Here is an 18801-nt window from a genome sequence, read left to right as displayed (position 1 = left end):
AGTCCCATGCTCCTGATCTACGGACACCCAGTGTGGAGGGGAGCAAGGAAGGAGAACCTCCTCGTGAACCTGCTCCTAGCAAAGCTTGCCATAAACAGGTCCAGGCAGCAGACACCAAGGGGGTCGTCCAACCCGACTGTCTGCCCCTGTACCGCGGCTATATTTGCGGCTGAGTGTCCCTGGAGAGGGAGCATGCAGTGTCCGAGGGCACCGTTAAAGCCTTCCATGCCCGCTGTGCACCGCAGTGACTAGGGTGCATTATTGACCCCTTTAATCACATTTTGATTTGATATTTTAAGTTTCCTTTCCACTTTGTCTTTTGTTTCGAACGGTTCCCCTCCTTTTAGGAGCTGCCCTTTTAATTTGTCCCCTCATTAATTTGATTTAGTTTATTTGGTTGGCCCAAAAAGATTGGTCATTATTGCTTGCCCAATCAGGGAGTCTCACCTGTATATAAAAATGAGAGAGTCTGAGTTGCTGGCTCTCTGAATTCTGACTGTGTACCAGACGCACTCTAGGGGTGGGATAAAGTTTGTAAATAAAGGGAAATTGGTGGTGAAGGGACATGGGCCTCTGAGCCATTACTTCAGTGGCGAGGAGGCAAAAGAACGACCCCAGGAACTTGCTCGCTTTGCTTGGGGGTAAGCCATTTTCAGGCACGTGACTCTGTTTGGGAAACTGGACTCTTTTGACCCATGGGCTGTGGAGGACTGGGCCCAATATGTGTTGCTTTTTTATGAGCTAATGACATTGTGGCAAATAAAAAACAACAAGAAGTTCAACGCAAAGGCCACGACAATAGCAGCTAGGAAAGGCAATTGGATGCCGGTGAAAAAGTTTGAGTAAAAAATTATGCAAATGGTCCTGCACAGTTACCTGTAACGGTGTCTAGAGTGGGGCCTATATCCTACAGAATACGTGTGGGTGAGGCTATCCTGAAAAATCATCTGGACCAGGTGTGAACCTTGAAATCACAGTTTGTCCTGGAGCCAACTATGCCCAGTGGGCCGAGAACCAAGGAATGTCCTCCCAGACCAGCTCTGCCTCTCCATCACTCGTAATTAGGATCTCCGAGTCCGAAATGGACACTGCAGATGAAGCCGCGGCTACTCTTCTGTCACCCGATTAAGGCGGCGAGCTAGAATTCTGGTGCTCGCATCACAAGAGACAGGTGCCTTATAGATACATTCCTCCCACGTTGGATGCAGAGTTGGGGGATCCGGACCCAGTGCTAAAACGTCATAAGAGACCCATGAGGCACATGAATTGCTGAGATCAGGGAACCTCACCTGAATATAAAAGTGGCGAGTGTCAGGTCTTCTGGCTCTCTGGATTCGGTCTACAAGAAGCACTCTAGGAGTGGAATAGAGTTTGTAAATAAAAGGAATCTGGTGAAGGGACATTGGCCTCTGAGGAGTTATTTCAGAAGGAGGGGTAGGAAAACAGGGATTTACAACTCGGAATAACTTAGAACAAAGAAAAACTAAAGCTAGGAATATTAATTCATGCGAATGTCAGAGTCCAGATAGTTCAGGTGGGTTCAGCTAGCTGAAGGCAAGAGCTGCCGAATTCCTTCAAAGTTGATAACACAGCAAGATGAGGATGATGTACGGAGACCTGGACTACTCTACAGGAGTTGGCAGAAATCTTCTAGGAGGTTTAGACTTGAGGCAGGCTTTGTTGTCAGCCTCGAGTCTGGCTTTGGTGTTGACAGGTTGGATGTTAACAGAAGCAGATTGCCCTGGGAGTCCAGGAATGCATCATTACAAATTTCAAAAGGCCAAAAAGATAAGGACGGACATGTGGTGTTGCCCATTAATGTGGCAGTTTCACTATCCATTTCTACATCTCTGGTCAAATTCCACTGTTCACCTTAGTAGAGAATGTAATGAGTTTCAACGGTTCTCTTTGTTACAAGTCCAAGCTAGAGAGACAGACCATCTGCTGCTTCCTTCTTGATTGTAATGCATCCCACATAACGAAAGGTGCAAGATTCCACAAGGATGCGGTTAAGCTTTGTGCTGTAATTACTGTTGGAAGTTTTCAGAACTGTAGCCACTTGTAAATCATGTGAGCTGCAGCAGCCACGCTTTTGGCCCAGCAAAGTCTAATTTTAAAGACGTAAGCTTTGATTTAAGCAATTTATGATTTTTTAATGTCATATGGCCATGACATACACACAGAAGGAGAGAGAAAATGAGAACAAAAGAGTGTAAAAAGAAACAAAGGGTTAAAAGGGGATGACAAATGCAATAAGAATTACGGAAGAGAAACAAGTAAAAAGGGCAATCCTTTAAGTGCATACCTTCACCACATTGTGTTAACCCCACATTATCACAATTACAGTTTTTCCTTGGGGCTTTTCCTCATCTAGTGGATGCTCTATAACTGCAAAGCTGAGAATAGAAATATTTTTATTAAAAGCTTCCATCTCACAGAAATGAGGCTTATCCTAATCCAATCTACTCTGAAAACTCTGCTCACATTTTGACAACTGTGACAAATTGCACCACAGGTGCTGTGGCAAGCCACAATATTTCAATAAAAGTCAACTCTCCCCATGTCCCAATGTTAACCAAGGTAAAGGCAAAATACTGCAGAAGCTGGAACCTAAAACAAAAACAGAAAATGCTGGGAAAAACTTAGCAGATCTGACAGCATCTGTGGAGAGAGAATAAATAAAGGCTCTGACAAATGGTCATCCAGATTCTAAACGTTGGCTCTATTCTCTCTCCAAAGATATTGTCAGATCTGCTGAGTTTTTCCAGCATTCTGTTTTTGTGCCATGTTAACCAATCCTTTTTAAAGATTCTAGGATCCAGATCTGAATTGACATCTTTGCCAAATACAATCAGTTCTTGAGTCCTACCAAGTTTCACTGTAATCTATTTTAGTTTTGAGTTGTCTGTAAACTAGCAAAAACATTACCTCTGCCCACCTTCAGTGGCAGAAATATTGAGAGAAAGAAGAATGCGAGTGACAAACTGACAGGAAAGGAAGAAAAAATGAACTGACCGAGAGGGAATGAGTATGAAGTGGGAAGAAGAGGCAGTTAGGGAGTATGCTTGAGACTGGAAGAGATGTAGCAGGGGAGAAGGAAATGGAGTGCTCAAGAAAGATAATAATTGAAGAAATAAAATCTTAGAGTGAAGAGGGCAAGTGGAGCATATTTCAGTGGGAAAGCATTTGGGAAGTGATCTTCATCAGGTTCTGAATAGCTATGGAAAAGGACAAATAACAAACAAGTGCAAGAATACATGAATAAAGAGATTAATTTCTGTGAATTGAAAAAGAATCTGGCCCAGGTGAACTGGATTCAGAAGTTGGTGGACAAAACCATATACTACAGTTTTACAAAGACTTAAGTTAGACCACATCTTAGGAAAATTATACTGGCTTCAAATGGAAAATTATAGTGGCTTCAAATGGGAGTGTGCTGTAGATCTACCAAAATGATACATGGATTCCAAGGGTGAAATTACAAGGAGAAATTGCACAAATTAGGGTGTATTCTCTGGATCTTGTTGATCAAAGTTTACGAGATAATAAAGAAAATCAAATGGTGAAACAGAAAATATTTCCATTGATTGGGGTGTCTAGGACAAGGGGACATTTGGCATATAACCTAAAAGTTGAGAGCCAAGCCTTTTCAGAGTGAAGCTAGAAACAATTCTGCACACAAAGGATAGAAGTTTGGAACCCTCTTTTGCAAACAGCATATCAATTGCAAAAAGAGATCGATAGATTGTTAACTAAAGGTGTTAAGGGATAGGCAGTAAAGGTGAGTATATGGCGTTACATCACAGATCAGCCATGATCTCACTAAATGGCAGAACAGGCTGGCAGGGCTAAATTCCCTTGTTTATTACAATTCAACAATCAGAGCCCTTCAAAGAGATGATGGTTCTGGTAAAAATCGACATTTGCCCGAAGACAAAAGGAAGGGCACACAAAAGTTGAAATTCTTGGATGGCTAAAGATTAAATGAGATAGAAAATGAGGTTTAAAGCAATTGCAAAGGTATTAATACAATGGAGAACCAAGCTGAATATAGAAAAAGATCTAAAAAAAAAGTAATTAGAGGGGCAAATAAAGAGTACCAGTCTAGATTAGTGGCTAACAGAATAGGGATAGCAAAGGTCTTTTATAAACACTAATAAAAGAATGATCAAAAGGGTGGAACTGATTACAGACCCCCAAAGGCAATTTTCTTGGAGGCAGAGGACATGGCTGAAGTACTTAATGAGTACTTTATATCTGTCTGTACTAAAGAGAATACTGCTAACAGGGGAAGACGGTAGTAATACAGGATAAGATCCTAAAGGGATGCAAATAAAAAAGTTAGGTGATCAGGGTTGGGACACATCCTAAGCTGATGGAAATACAGGTGGAAATTGTGAAGGCTCCAGTCACAATCCAATCTTCCTTAGATAAAGGGAGTGTTTCCAGAAGACTGGAGAATTTCAAATATTATACTCCAATTCAAAAATGGAAACAGGAGTTAACCAGGTAATGAAGTTATTTCAAGTGTTAAGTAGGAAATTCCAGGATTTTGATCCAGCGATGACTGAAGGCAGTACATTTCATTTTAGGTCAGCATGTCACTTAACAGATGGTGTTCCTAGGCAGTAGAAGTCAAAAGTTTGAGACATGCTGTTAAAGAAGCCTTTTTGATTTAAGTACCTCTTGGAAATTTACTCACTGGAAAACACATTGCATTGGTCGGAGTACATTTTTCAGTTGTCGTATGGGATATCAATCAAGTGAGCTGCTATGGACGGTGTCAAGCTTGAGTGTTTTTGGGGCTGTGCTCAGAGGTAAGTGGAGAGTATTCCATCAAACTCCTGACTTGTGCTTTATGGATGTTGGAGAGGTTCTTGGTAGTCAGCAGGTGTCACCCAGTGTAGACTACCCAACCTCTGACCTGCTCTTGCAGTTGACATTTATTTGAAAAGTCCAGTTAAATTTCTGGTCATTGCTTACCCCAGATTGTTGATGGTGGGGTATTGAACAAGGTTAGTGCTATTCAACATCAAGGGAAAATGGTTAGATTCTCACGTTTGCATGGCACAAATGAATGTTGTCCAGGTCTTCTGCATGTGGGCACAAACTGCTTCATTACCATAGGAATTGCGAAAGGGGCTGAACACTGTTCAATCATCAGCAAATATCACAATTTCTGATCATTAGATGGAATGGAGGTCTTTGATGAAGTAGTTGGCAATAGTTGGTCCTAGAACACTGCTCCTCCTCCTCCCCCCCCCCCTCCCCCCAGGAACCCCAGCAATGTTCCGAGGCTGAGATGATTAGCTTCCAACAAGCAGTATCATCTTCCTTTGTCAGGTATAATCTAGCCAACTCCCTTCCCAACTCCCACTGATATCAATTTTGCCGACACTCCTTAGTGCCACATAGTCAGATGTTGCGTTGATGTAAAGGCTGACACACTCATCACTGGGATTGACTATTAATTAGTACCAGCTAATAGCACTCACTGACAGCTTTCATTTCTTGACGGATGATCAAGAGTAGACTGTTGAAGCAGTGATTGGACTTTGTCCTTTTTGCGTCAATGAAAGACTGAGGGCAAGGTTAAATATGCTGCTCATTTGTCCATGTTTAACTCAATAGGGTCCAGAATCAAAGTTTAGAACCCTTAGCACCCCCACTTGGCTGTATACCAGATGCAGCCACCTCTGGTTGACCTGTCCTGCTTGTGGGACAGAACACATCCAGAGATGGTGATGGAGGAGTCTGAAATATTGGCAGAAAGATATGGCAGCTCTGAGAGAATGATATTAGGCTATCATTTGACTAGTCCATGGGTCAGCTCTTCCAATTTTGACAAGTCACCACAACCGAGTAAGGTTTACAGGGTCAACTAGGTTGGGTGTATTTTTGCCAAGTCCAAATCTGTTACCTGGCTTTTTGTGTGCTTTTGATACAATTCACTGGCTTGTTCAGCCATTGTCCAAACGGGTGTCTGGAGTCGTACAGAAACCTGACAGGATTGGGTATAAAAGGAAGAAAGAAATGCTTAGCCTTTATATTTTAAAAAACTGCTCAGACCTCAGATGGAGCAGTGTGTTTAATTTGGACACCACATTTTGGGAGGATGTCAAGGCTTTGAAGAGAATGCAGAAGAGGTTTACTAGAATGACCTCAGATGAAGAACTTTAGTTCAGTGACAAGACTGGAGAAGTTGGGTTTCTACTGGTTAAGAGGAGATTTGACAAAGGATGTTCAAATTCATGACTAGATTTAACATAGCAAATAAGGAGAAACTATTTCCAAAGGCAGAAGAGTTAGTAACAGATGAGACAGATTTGGTGTTTGTTAGAAGTACCAGAAGAGAAATTAACTTTCTTTAAAGTCTGAAAAGGTGATGGAAACAGATTCCAAGCAATATTCAAGGGAGAATTGGTAAATACTTGAAGGGAAATAATTTACAGGGTTATGGGGAAAGAATAGAGTGGCTGTGTCATTCTGATTCTTCAAAAACAGCAAACTGGGATATCTTCATTGGCCCTATGGGAATAATAGAATGGTGACAGGACACCATTCAGTCTGTCATAAAATAAAAGCAAATTATTGCAGATGCTGGAATCTGAAACTGAAAGGGTCATCTGGACTCTAAACAGGAGCTCTTTTCTCTCCCTACAGATGCGGCCAGACCTGAGATTTTCCAGCATTTTCTCTTTTGGATTCAGTCTGTCATGTCTGTGCTAGCTCCGTGCAAGAATTATTCACATAATGCCACCCTTCATCTTTTCCCCCAGAGACCTGCAGATATTTTCTCTTGACATAATAATCTAATCCTCCTTTGAAAGCCAGTACCGAATCTGCCTCCACCACATTCAGGTAGTGCATTCCAGATCCTAAACACTTTATTGCATAAAAGGTTTTTCTCTCACATCACCAGTGCTTCTTTTGCCAACCACCTGTCTTCTGGTCCTCCATCCTCTGTCAATAAGAACAGCCTCTCTGTCCAGACCCATCATGACTTTAAATCTCCTTGCAGTCTTCTAATCACCAAAGAGAACAGGCACAGCTTCTCCAATTCATCTATGTAACTGAAGTACCTCATCCCTAAAACCATTGTCATTAATAGTTTCTCTACCCTCTCTAATGCCTTCACATTCTTCCTAAAGTGTGGTGCCCAGAACTGGGCACAATACTCCAGCTGAGGCTGAACCAGTGTTAATTGTAACTTCCTTGTTTCTGTACTCTATGCCCCCATTTGTTTAACTCAGGATGTTTTTTGCTTTAACTTCGCTCTCAATCTGCTCGCCATCTCCATGGCCTTTGCACATATGCTCCCAGGCCTCTGCTTCTGTACCCTCTTTACAATTCAACTCTATTTTATATTGCCTCCCTTCATTCTCCGTACCAACATGAACCACTTCATACTTCTTCACATTGAATGCTATCTGCCACTTGTCCATCCATTCCACCAGCCGATGTCTTTCTGAAGTTTAACATTACCTTCGCACAATTCACAATACATCTAAATTTTGTGTAATCCACAAATTATAAAATTCTGTCCTTTCAACAAAGTCCAGGTAATTAATATAGATCAAGAGCCAACTCACAATAGTGATTAAGATATTATAGTTCTGCACAAGTGTAATACAATATAAAATCCATTTTAGAAGATGGTGCTTTTAGAAAAATTGAAATATTTGAAATTTTATTCCACAGGGAACTGACATCCATTTAGAATATTATGGTTCAGTCCGGTGTCAGGTTTTGTAGGTTCTAACTCATGAGGATTCAGCCAAAACATCAAGAGATGTTTTAGATTGAAGTACTAAATTGCTTCAATGCAATCTTGAGATGAAATTTTGATACTAGCTCCTTGTGACACAAGGATTAAGATTTTCTGCTTGTTTGCTCCCCCACTCGTGGTTTTCTTCAATCATTTTAATTGGCATGCACTGGCTAGTTATAGAAACAGAAAATCCCAGCCATTAGATTACTTTTTCAAATGAATTGGTTTACATCATGATTTACCATGTCTTCTGATGAGAGGCATCAGTTAATGCTGGGCAAAATTAGAGACTTAAACTGGAACTGAAAATTGCAGCAGGGTTTTAATAACGGAGACAAGATGATGATCTTCCGATGTACTATCAATAGAATAGAGGTTCTTGAACTTTGTTTGAGGGACCGTTTTTCAAATGAATTTGTAATCATGGAGTTGATTCTTCTAAATTATATCATAAACTTCTTGCAGTAACTTCATTGCAGTGTTAATGTAAGCCTACGTGTGATTAATAAATAAACTTTAAACTTTTCATTTGAGTGTGAAATTCTGTTAAAGGAGCTTGAATGAAATGTTGCCAGTATGGTCTATTTTGGTGAACATTGATACAAAAAAAGTTATCCACCCTTAAGTTGAAAGATCATCTTAAGTGGTTCAACAACATACCTATTAAATATTTCAAGACCACACCTTCTCATTTTGCATAGAGTGGAATTAGGTTTGGTGGTTCATGTTGGGGACACTGCACTGTTTCACATGCTATCCTCCTCTGCCTGACTACTCACGGCACAACTGCTGAATTTTTACAGGGTTTTTTAATCCTCCACTTCTGTTTACTAGTCTGTGCTGGAAGATTACTGATGGGCTGCCTGAGATGCAACATTTGTGTCATTGGGTCACTGCTAGTAACTGGGACCATGACTATAGCCCAGTTTCAGGAAATCAAAATAGCTTCAAATGCTGCAAACCTAACCTGTACCATCACAGCAACAGGTTCCACTCAAAAGAAATCTCTAAATGACCTCCAGGGGTCCATGAAGTTTGGGAATAACTGCAATAGAAAACCAGCAGAGCCAGGGGTTTAAGGTTTAATACAGTACACGCACTACCAAAGACATAAAATTTAGAAAACATCAGAATGGATAAGATTGTACCAATTTTCATAAAGCAAATAATTAAGAAACCATAAAAATTTGAAATAAAGGAATCAGTATACTTTAATGGTTAGGATGTCAAACCTGACAAATTTCCATTCTTCGTGGAGAATTTTAATGGGTGGACAATAAGATGAGTTCTTTGGTTGAGTGCACACATTAACCACATACAGATGCTGAAATACTTTAAAATGCGGGTGACCAGCAGAGTGCTTCAGTGATTAGAGCTCAGGCCAATGTTCACAATATGTGTTGATATCAAATTGAGAGAGGTTGCAAGTAACCAAACCAATGGCCTATACACAGAGGAAAAGATACAAATAGAAATCAGGCAAGCAAGTAAAGGCCAACTGGTCAATTGAGCCTGACCTACACTATCCAGAGATATACTCTCCAAGTTCCAGACTTTCCTATATGGATTATCCAACAAGTTAGAGTAAGTTTGATCATCAAAAATCTTATTGGCATAGAACAAAATAAACCTTTCAGCCTAGTCCTTCTCTAAACAGAGGCTCTCAAAACATGCTACTAAATTTAGATGATCGGCTGACAGTTTGTTTCTGGACCTTAAAAGAGCTAAGTTTTTCTTAGTCCCAAAGACTAATGTCTTCAACCTAAATTTCTAACAATAAGTAAAGAAAAGTGTCTTCAATGAGACTGACAGGGGACATCAATCCCCTGTGAATCTGGGATTGACTCTTAACTATCCTCTGAAATCATGTGGCAAGACACTCATTTCAAGGGCAGTTGGAGGGAGCAACAAATGCTGACCTTGCCCAAGCCACTGCTGTGATAATCTTTCCAGAATTTCTCTATCCTCCTGTTCCAAAATGTTGACACAAAACCTATTTCCTAAAAAAAACACACAAAATTTGATATTGAAGATGTTATTCATTTGATGCACATTTAGGGCCCAATTCTCCCAACAAAATTCTAAGTGCTGAATTGGCAGAAAAACTGGTGTAAATCATGACAGTTTTTCAGTGGGAGTTCAGACTCGAATCTCCCACACTCTGTGCACTGCAGAGATCACAATCATGAATATTAAAAGCTTGGGGGGGAGGGGAGGGGAGGGGGTGGCCTATTCACGCCAGAGTCTGACAGTTCCAGGTCTCTGCGCATGCGCAGTGGCCTCGATCTGTCAGCCTCCCGTTTGCTGGCCAGCTGATTGACCAGCCCAGGACCCCAGCAGTGCTGTTCCTACATTCTTCCCACGACCATTCCCGGGCCAGGCCCGATCCCCGTCCCGGAACGTCCCAATCTGCAGACCACCCCCCCACCCCGCCCCCCCAGCCCCGACTGATCCCCCTGCAGAATGGCAGCGGGATCCCCCTGCAGAATGGCAGCGGGACCCCTCCCCCCCCCAACCACCCCCAAGCCTCACCTTGGCACTGCCCAATGGGCATGGGCTGGCACTGCCATGGTACCCATGCCCAAGGGGCACCACCCACCGACCACCTGGGGAGCCCCAATTGCTCCCCCCTTCACTCTAGTGGGGTCTACCGCCAGTTCCCCAAACGTGGGGAGCTACTCTAAACCCCGCCAGAGTGAAATACTCCTGGCAGGGTGGGAGATCCTATTGGGCATGGAGAATTCAAAATAGATTAACAGATTAAAATGACTTATCTGGTCTTCCTGACGGTTTCCAGCGCGGTCCCAACTGCGCCTGCTCTCCAGCTGTGGGCGGCGCACATGCGTCAGGAACACATGCGCGAATCCCACGAAATGGCCAACACACGCATCTCCCAACCCGATGTGCCAAAAAACGTGCGCGTTGGGATGGGAGAATCGGGACCTTAGTTCTGGCTCTGCAATGTTGTACTCAATTATGCATTCTGAAAGATGTTTCGGGCAAAAGACAATTTGGTGCCAATGGTACCTTTGCAACATTGAAATATCAAGGGAAGATGAGTTCCAGGTTGCTGACAAATTTCATAACCTCAAGTGCTTTTCCCCGACAAATACATAAACTGCTGAGGAATCATTTTGAGAGTACGAATTAATCCAAATCTGTGGCCTGATTAAAAACTTTTTGATTTCAGAGTCTAACTGCATCCAAAGCATCTGTAATCTCCTAATCCTAAAGAGGACAGACCCAATTTCAAATTCTTATTATTTTGATCCCTAAACTGCTGTGATCTTACTATCATTTTACATAAATCCAGATTTGTCCATGGCAAAGAAGCCCCTTTTTAACGGTTTTATCTATTTGCAGGGCAGAATTTAATATTTTGTGAACCAGTCCCAAATCCATCTGCTCTTCCAGATCAATTCACTCCCACAACCCACAATATATATATACATTTTGTTTCTAATTAAAATATACTGCTTCACATTTAGTGACATTGAACTCTATTTGCCACGTGCTTCAAGTTGCAACTAATTTGGCATGCTATTTTCAATTTCCAGAGCAGTTAATTGAGATCTCACATTCTTCTGGAGATGATAATTTGCAATAGAAACCTTCACTTCTCTCATGAGGAAACCATTTTATGATTTAGCTCTCTCCCTGACCCTTAATTTGCTTAGAACACGTACCTCAACCATTTCAAAAAATATTGTCCAACTCTATTGAAAAACCCTTCTCCAAAGTAAAGATAATGAATGCATACCACGGAAAAACTTAAAGCAAAGAAATCTCTTTGCTCCTAAAAAGGATCAGTGATTGAACTTTATGGGCAGAATGCATTTGTTAACTAATTTTGGGATTGCTTTGGCACTTACTTCTACTTAAACCCTACTTTCCTCATTTGGATTCCCAAGGAATTCTTCCCCTATAGAAAGATTTAACAGTTGCAAACAAAGGAACATTAAGTCACCCTTATGACAGATTGGGTGGAATTTTCCCACGCCACCCGCCATGGGAATCATAGCGGGCAGGGGCGGACCATGCAAAGGTCTGTTGGCCTCAGACGGGAATTTCCAGCCTTTGGGTGACCGCTGGAAAATCCAACCCATTGTCTATAAGTACTTCCTTAATCTTCCTCTACTGCTTGTTCCATGTACCTCTGCATGATGGGCTATTAAGGATACTTAGTTGTTCCCTTTCTTAAAGCACAACAAAGCTATAGCCTTCTTTGATCTTTGGTATAGACACTGTTCTTGTTCAAATCATATTCTTGCATCATTCTTGATTCTTTGCAATGATGGATACTCTCCGTATTCTTTTCATAACTTATTTTTACCATTATTTTTTGCTGGTTAACTGATCTCCTATTCGTTTAACTATTTTTTCTGGTTTTAATATTCAGATCTATAATAAAATGGAGGTAACCATCACCTCAAAACACAAACTATCTTCCAGTTCTCACATTCTGATTATCCAAAGGCAGAAGAAAAAGTCCAATCCTTCATTTGATGTCTTCTTCACAACTTCCATTTAGACAGCAACTCTCAAAAGGTGTACAAATGTCATCTCCCATGCAACTGGAGCCCCTCCAAGTGTAAGCATGCAAGTACACCATTGAACAGTTTTCCAGTCACAAAAATAACCTTTGAACATTGTTCTCTGCCTCCTGTCACTAAACCAATTTTGGATCTAATTTGCCAAATTGCCCTGGATACAATGGCCTCTTACCTTGATCGCTCTCCCATGCAGGACCTTGTAGTCTGAAGTCCATGTAGACTACATCAACTGCACTGCCCTCATCAACACACCTGGTCACTTCCTCAAAAAATTCAATTAAATTTGTCAAACCTGATCTCCCCCTGACAAAGCCATGATTAATCCTCACCTCTCCAAGCTGAAATCAATTCTGTCCCTCAGAATCTTTTCCAATAATTTCCCTACTAATGTTAGATTCACAGGCCTGTAATTGCCTGGTTTTTCCCTACTTCCCTTCTGGAATAATGATACCACATTAATTGTCCTCCAGTCCTCTGGCACCTCCCCTGTGGCCAGAGAGGATTTGAAAATTAGCATTGGAGCCCTTGAAAGTGATATGATCTGGAGTTCAAGTCTGAACAAGGAATTTCTGCATTGCTTAAAATAGCTCAGCCAGTAAACACAGCTGATAATGTATCGCAGTCACAAAAGGCAATCTTCAGATTCCAAACAACAGGCTTCACTCGGGGCAATCTTCCATGGCACTAATATAATTCTAGCCTTTGAAATCAATGCCTGCAGTTGGACTCAATGTTTGAGGTGACTGAATAAGGCACAAGAGTTTTCTTTTGTAAGGAAGAATAGGATTTGACTTGTCACATGTATTAGTATACAGTGAAAAGTATTGTTTCTTGCACGCTATACAGGTTTCTAAATGGTGAGAAATTTGTCCTTTCAAAACATATGCATTCAAATCTGAGCTGTTCACAATACAGGCACAACAGATAATCTAAGTTTAGCAACCTAGTTCAAATTATGAAAAATAAACAACATTAAAAGAATGCCTTTCATTACCTCAAGACATCCCAAAGTGCTTTACAACTAAATAAATATTTTTGAGCGGTCACTTTTGTTACGTACCATGTTCAGCATCAATTTGTGTGCACCAAGGTCAATCTTAGAAAGTTCAGATCATCTATTTTCCGTGATGTTGGTCAAGTAATCAATATTAGTCAGGACCGTGGGGAGAACTCCCTGATCATCTTCAAAATAGTGCACTGGGATGTTATAACATCCTTTGTTTAACATCTCATCCGAGTCCCTTCCAACAATATGACCCAGAGGCGAATGTTCTACCAAATGAGGCAGTTACCATATTGCTAATGCCATGCAGCAAAAAAAAAGTGTTCAATTCTAAACCAAAACAGTAACTCAACAGATGCATACACAGAATAGGTGACTATTTTATGTACTTAGGGTACTTGTTTTAACACTCAATATTTCAAGAGTTTTCCACAGAGCTCACTAAAAATAAATCCACTTTTGTTCACATAAGAATAAGCAAGGTGTAGTGAAGTAATAGAGGGAAAAGGATCCCTGCAAAACATGTCAACTCCCCAAAACAAATGTGATAATTGCTGCTTTCCAGTCCAATCTCCATTTTCATTTAAGTTTAGTCCTTTGTAAAATCATGCCAAAAAAAACTAAGCTCAGAATCTCACAGAGCAAATATAAATCATTCCAAGCAACCTGAAAGCTGCTAGCTTAGCTTTCTCAACGACATAGCCATCACAGATCAGTCCTCCCTGTTTTTAAACACATACATTTGATATTATGTGGAGAAATTTCACAAGTGCTAAAGTTTTCAACCCCTGAAAGTTGCAGCTACCATTTTCCTCCAATTTCCAAAAAATGTAAAAAGACCTCCAAAACAATTATGAAACCAAATCGTATTTTCTTCATAGTCCTGCAGCTGATACACTGCAATAGTGTAACAAGAGTGGAGTGCAAGTGAAATCAGACCCAGGAACATTGATGCATGACTGAAGTGTTGTGTCAATTAGCCATTAACCTTGCCAACTTTTATTTACAGCCTTTCAACAGCTTCTTCGGATTTCAGTTTTACTAAACAATATCTCAGGACCCCAGCAAATAGTTCACTCTTATATGAGCTGAAAAGGCACAATGCTTGTAAGCATGCACCTGAGAAGCAAAACTAATTTAAAGAATTATTTCCCAAATGGAGTATCCTCACAATTTCTCGGTCAAAAGCTGCACAAAAAAAAGGGTCTCCCAAACCAGGAGAATTTAATTAGCAACATTAAAAAAAAACATATTACGACATTAACATGACACATTATGCCTTTAGTGTGAATAGCAGGAAGTATTTAAACATAGCTTGCAAAAAATATCAAATATAACTTCAGGTTATTAATATATATGGGAGATGCTTGTGACGCCAAGCACCCTGAATCCTCTACCAAGTCGCATACCTTTATCAAAAGGGATATGGGTAGGGGAAATTAGCATCCCACAACTGTCCAGCTTTCACTTCTGACCCAAATAGCTGGTTGCGCACAACAGCAGCCATTCCCCAGGATCTTCTCTCAGTACTAAATGAGGAGCCCATCAGCTTTGCCTGGTGTGATGTGGGTATATCACCCCTTCTAAGTGCATGAAGACTGGAAATGGCAGAAGAGGCTGATCATCCTAATGGATTAGTAGGACAATGGCTCAAAAGGCAGAGACCAGCAAGGTATGAGACACATCCAGGGCAGCCATGACACTTGGTAAAGCAAGCGACCAGTCACCTGTGAAGAGCCTGGGACCTCACACAATGCAAGTCCCATAGTTAATCAGTTGGTAGATGTAGCTATAAGCAGGGGGGGAATTTTAATACAAATAGATTTTGTAGCTTTCAAATGATGCAAGAAATTATACCAAGGTGGAGAATTATGTGAAGTGCCCTGAAAATTCCTACTTTGAATTTTTAAAATAATGTTGACTTCAAAAGTTGCTATTTACAAAATTACAAGAATTCAACGTCATAACAAACCCAGTACAATGTCAATGCACAAACAAAACTGCCTAGTGTCAGAAATCTGAAATAACCCATTAAAATGTTCGAAATATACAGTTGAGTTGCATTTGTGTTGTATTTGCATTAAATACAACACATTTCATAGCCTCAGGTTATCACAAAACATTTCATAACCAATCGAGTGTAATCACTGTTGTAATGGAGGGAAAAATGGCAGCCAATTTGTGGACAGCAAGTTCCCACAAATGAGATCATTGACCAGATAATTAATTGTTGAGACAAATGTTGCTAAGAGTGTTGCAGGCTTCCCTTGCTCCTCGTGTAGTACCACAAGGTCTTGTACATCCAGCCGAGGAAGCAGACAAGGCTTCGGTTTAACATCTCATTTGAAAGATAACATCCAGAAAATTAGTTTTCTGTTCTTAAGCGTTCACCCCAAAACATTAACTTGAATTTCCTTTTACAAATAGATCGGCTAATTATCACCAATGTTTTCTGTTTTCAAATTTACACATCTGCTGTTATACACTGGTACAATAATGCTAAAGTACTGTCCTGTCAAAATTATTCATTCTCCACAACAATATTATCCTTGTAGTTGTCAGACTTCATTAACAGGTTCACATTTACCTCAATCTAAAATTACCAGGCAATTTCAAATTAATTGTAGCTGTCATCATACCAATTGCTTTGGCAGCAGAATATGCTTCTTCTGGTGTAGAAACAGCTTTTCCCTTAGGAACAGAAATGCCTGCATCTTTCAGTAATCCAATACTTATATACTCATGCAAAGAAAGGTTCCTCTGCTGCTGCTGAATGTGCTGCAAACCATGGATTGAAAGCAATTCAGAAGATACACCAAACACCTAAAAAAATTCAAAACAAAATCATTTGATAGGCGAATTCAAATCCTTTTCATAAATTGCATTTCATTGTATTGGTTTTAAACTAAAAATTTAAATGAAAGTTTCAGAACGCAACATGGATCAATGCTCCATTGGTGAGGATAGCCTACAGCTTCAGGGACTTTGAAGGTCACCCTCAGCAGTCTAACCTAAATAAAAACCACATACATCACAAAAACATCAGTTTAACATACTTAGCCTTTGTTCTTTCAAGGTATCAATTACTTGCAAATGATTTGATGGATTCTCTCTTTTGGAATGAATGCCATTCAAAGTTAAAGGAGGAAAGTTAACTCAAGTCTTTTTTACATTAACTCTCCGATAGATTCCCAATCATACTTTTCAGAAAGCTGAATGGACTCAAAATTAATTGATGCTCAGTACATCATAGAACCTGGAAAAAACTGACCAACTGCTACAGCTATTTTTTCTTGCAGTGTAAAGGAACCCTGGAAGACACTGGAATCATTACATTATATCCAACCAGAAGGAAAACAAAACACCCCACTGGGATAATTTCAACTTTATAATGTAACAAAAACATTTGAGAGACCAACAAAAAAAACTGTCATGGGGAATAGGGAAGCTATGCCAGAGATTGCTATATCATTGTAGCTGCAGTTTTCTTAAGAGTTTAGCAGCCTTAGTTCAGCACTGACAGCAAAAACGAGGTCATCAATGGTTTTTCCTCTACCGATGCTGCCAGACCTGCTGAGTATTTCCATTATTTTCGGCTTTAATTCGTGATTTCCAGCATTCACAGTATATTGTTCATATCTGGAAAGGGATTTTTTTTTCTGCAATGCAATATGTTATTGCAAGTATACAGTGTATGATTAATTGCTGGAGGGAAAATATATTTGCTTTCTAATTAAAACTAGGTAATAGCAATAATAACCAGAAGTTATCAATTTAACCTGTATTAATAACTAATTCCAATAAAAACCACACAGGAACAAACAATTATTAGGTACAGTGTAACTGTTTACTGCAATTTCTTCATAAAATGTTCCTGTTGTTTAAAAACTGTAAACAACTCGAGCTAAAAACATACAATGTGGGGAAATCAGCATTGTTTTTATAAATCACCTTTAATGCAGTACTGTTGTTACTTAGGTGTGTAATCTGACGAAAAAGGTACCAAGCCAAAGGAGGAGACATTAGGGCAGGTGGACAAAAGCTTAGTCATGACATCTTCTATAGGATATACAACACAAAACAGGCCATTTGGCCCAGTTAATGCTGATGTTTATGTTCCTGCGCTACTTAAAACCACTAGCATTTGTTTACAGCAGACTAGCTAAAAAAAAGACTGAGAATTACTATGACTGCATATACCCAAGTGCAACATCTGAAATGTTACAAACAGATTTAGGGATGCTGTAAAATGGTCTCAGTAGAAATCCACAAAAAAACAGAATGTGCTGGAAAACCTCAAGTCTAGCAGCATGTGTGAAGAGATAAACAAGAGTTAACGTTTCAAATCCAATATGATGCTTCTTCAGTTCTATATTTCACTATGTCAGAACTCCAGCATGTGCAATATTTTGCTTTTATTTAAGGAGAAATCGGAGTTGGAGCGCTGAGCCAGATTGGGTGGTAATGCAAGCGAGAATACAAGGTGAACATTAGCTTGCATGTAGCATAAATAGAGCCCGAAGGTTACAGTGACATTTGGACATTCGCCTTGCACCAATTCGCCCATCAGAGGAGGTGGATTCCATCAGCCTCCCCAGGCCGGGTGTGGAACCAACAGCTCTCACGTGCACCACTTTCGCACTGATCGCGAGCTCGGATTTAAACCCCGGCACCGCTCTCACGCCCCCCACCACTCTCACGCCGGGCCCAACACACCACAGCGGCAAGCAAACTTACCCCCCATGACCAAACCCTACTTTAATCCATCTTTACTTCCCGACCCGTCACTCACCCTAGCTCCGTCGCGGCTGACAACCCGGCTGTGACAAACACCACAGCCGCTCAAAGCCGCCAACAACCGGCAACCCAACGCCATCATCCGTCCGTCCGCCTACCCTCCCGGCGACTTTTCAAGAACGCGCAGGCGCCGGCTTGCTTCAATGAGCGCGCAATCGGGCTCGAGGCTGCAGCTTAACCAGTTAGAAGCGGCGGATGAGGCGAGATTTAATCTGAAATAAAGGCACAAAATGCTCAACAGATACTGAGTATTTTCTGTCAATTTAGGATTGAGCTCTTTAGCATCCCAACCCAAAAATGTAACACAGTGGTAAACACTGCTGCCTCACAGCGCCAGGGACCCGTGTTCGATTCCTGGCTTGGGTCACTGTCTGTGTGGAGTTTGCATGTTCTCCCTGTGTCTGCGTGGGTTTCCTCCCACTGTCTGAAAGACATGCTGGTTAGGTGCCGAAGTGTGACGACGAGGGGAATTTCACAGTAACTTCATTGCAGTGTTAATATAAGCCTTACTTGTGACTAATAAATAAACTAAACTTACAATTGAGAGCCAAGCAATTCCCGTGCTTTCACCTGCACAGCACTTATGCACTGCCAGCAGTGGAAGAAAAGTTTCCAATACTCTATCAGAGAGAGCAGCAGCAGCAACAACTTGCATTTATATAACATGTATATTGTTG

The 18801-nt window shown here is 40.8% G+C and overlaps 1 protein-coding gene across 2 annotated transcripts in view; it reads right to left on the bottom strand.

Moving 5' to 3' along the window:
* LOC144506121 (succinate--CoA ligase [ADP-forming] subunit beta, mitochondrial-like) overlaps positions 1-18212 on the bottom strand; it is a 72201-nt gene extending 53989 nt beyond the window's left edge. For both annotated transcript variants that reach the window (XR_013499857.1, XM_078231946.1), the window contains exons 1-2: positions 18120-18212; positions 15967-16150 (exon numbers count right to left, since the gene is read on the bottom strand). Coding sequence is in view for 1 of the 2 variants with exons in the window: in XM_078231946.1 (XP_078088072.1) it covers positions 15967-16150; positions 18120-18206 (271 nt within the window). In the remaining variant the exon portion in view is untranslated. The remainder of the gene's footprint in view (positions 1-15966; positions 16151-18119) is intronic.
* Positions 18213-18801: the final 589 nt, after the last annotated feature.

The sequence above is a fragment of the Mustelus asterias genome, chromosome 17 (assembly GCF_964213995.1).
Source record: "Mustelus asterias chromosome 17, sMusAst1.hap1.1, whole genome shotgun sequence".
In the NCBI taxonomy this organism is placed as follows: domain Eukaryota; kingdom Metazoa; phylum Chordata; class Chondrichthyes; order Carcharhiniformes; family Triakidae; genus Mustelus; species Mustelus asterias.
This window is presented reverse-complemented; position numbering and strand designations above follow the sequence as displayed.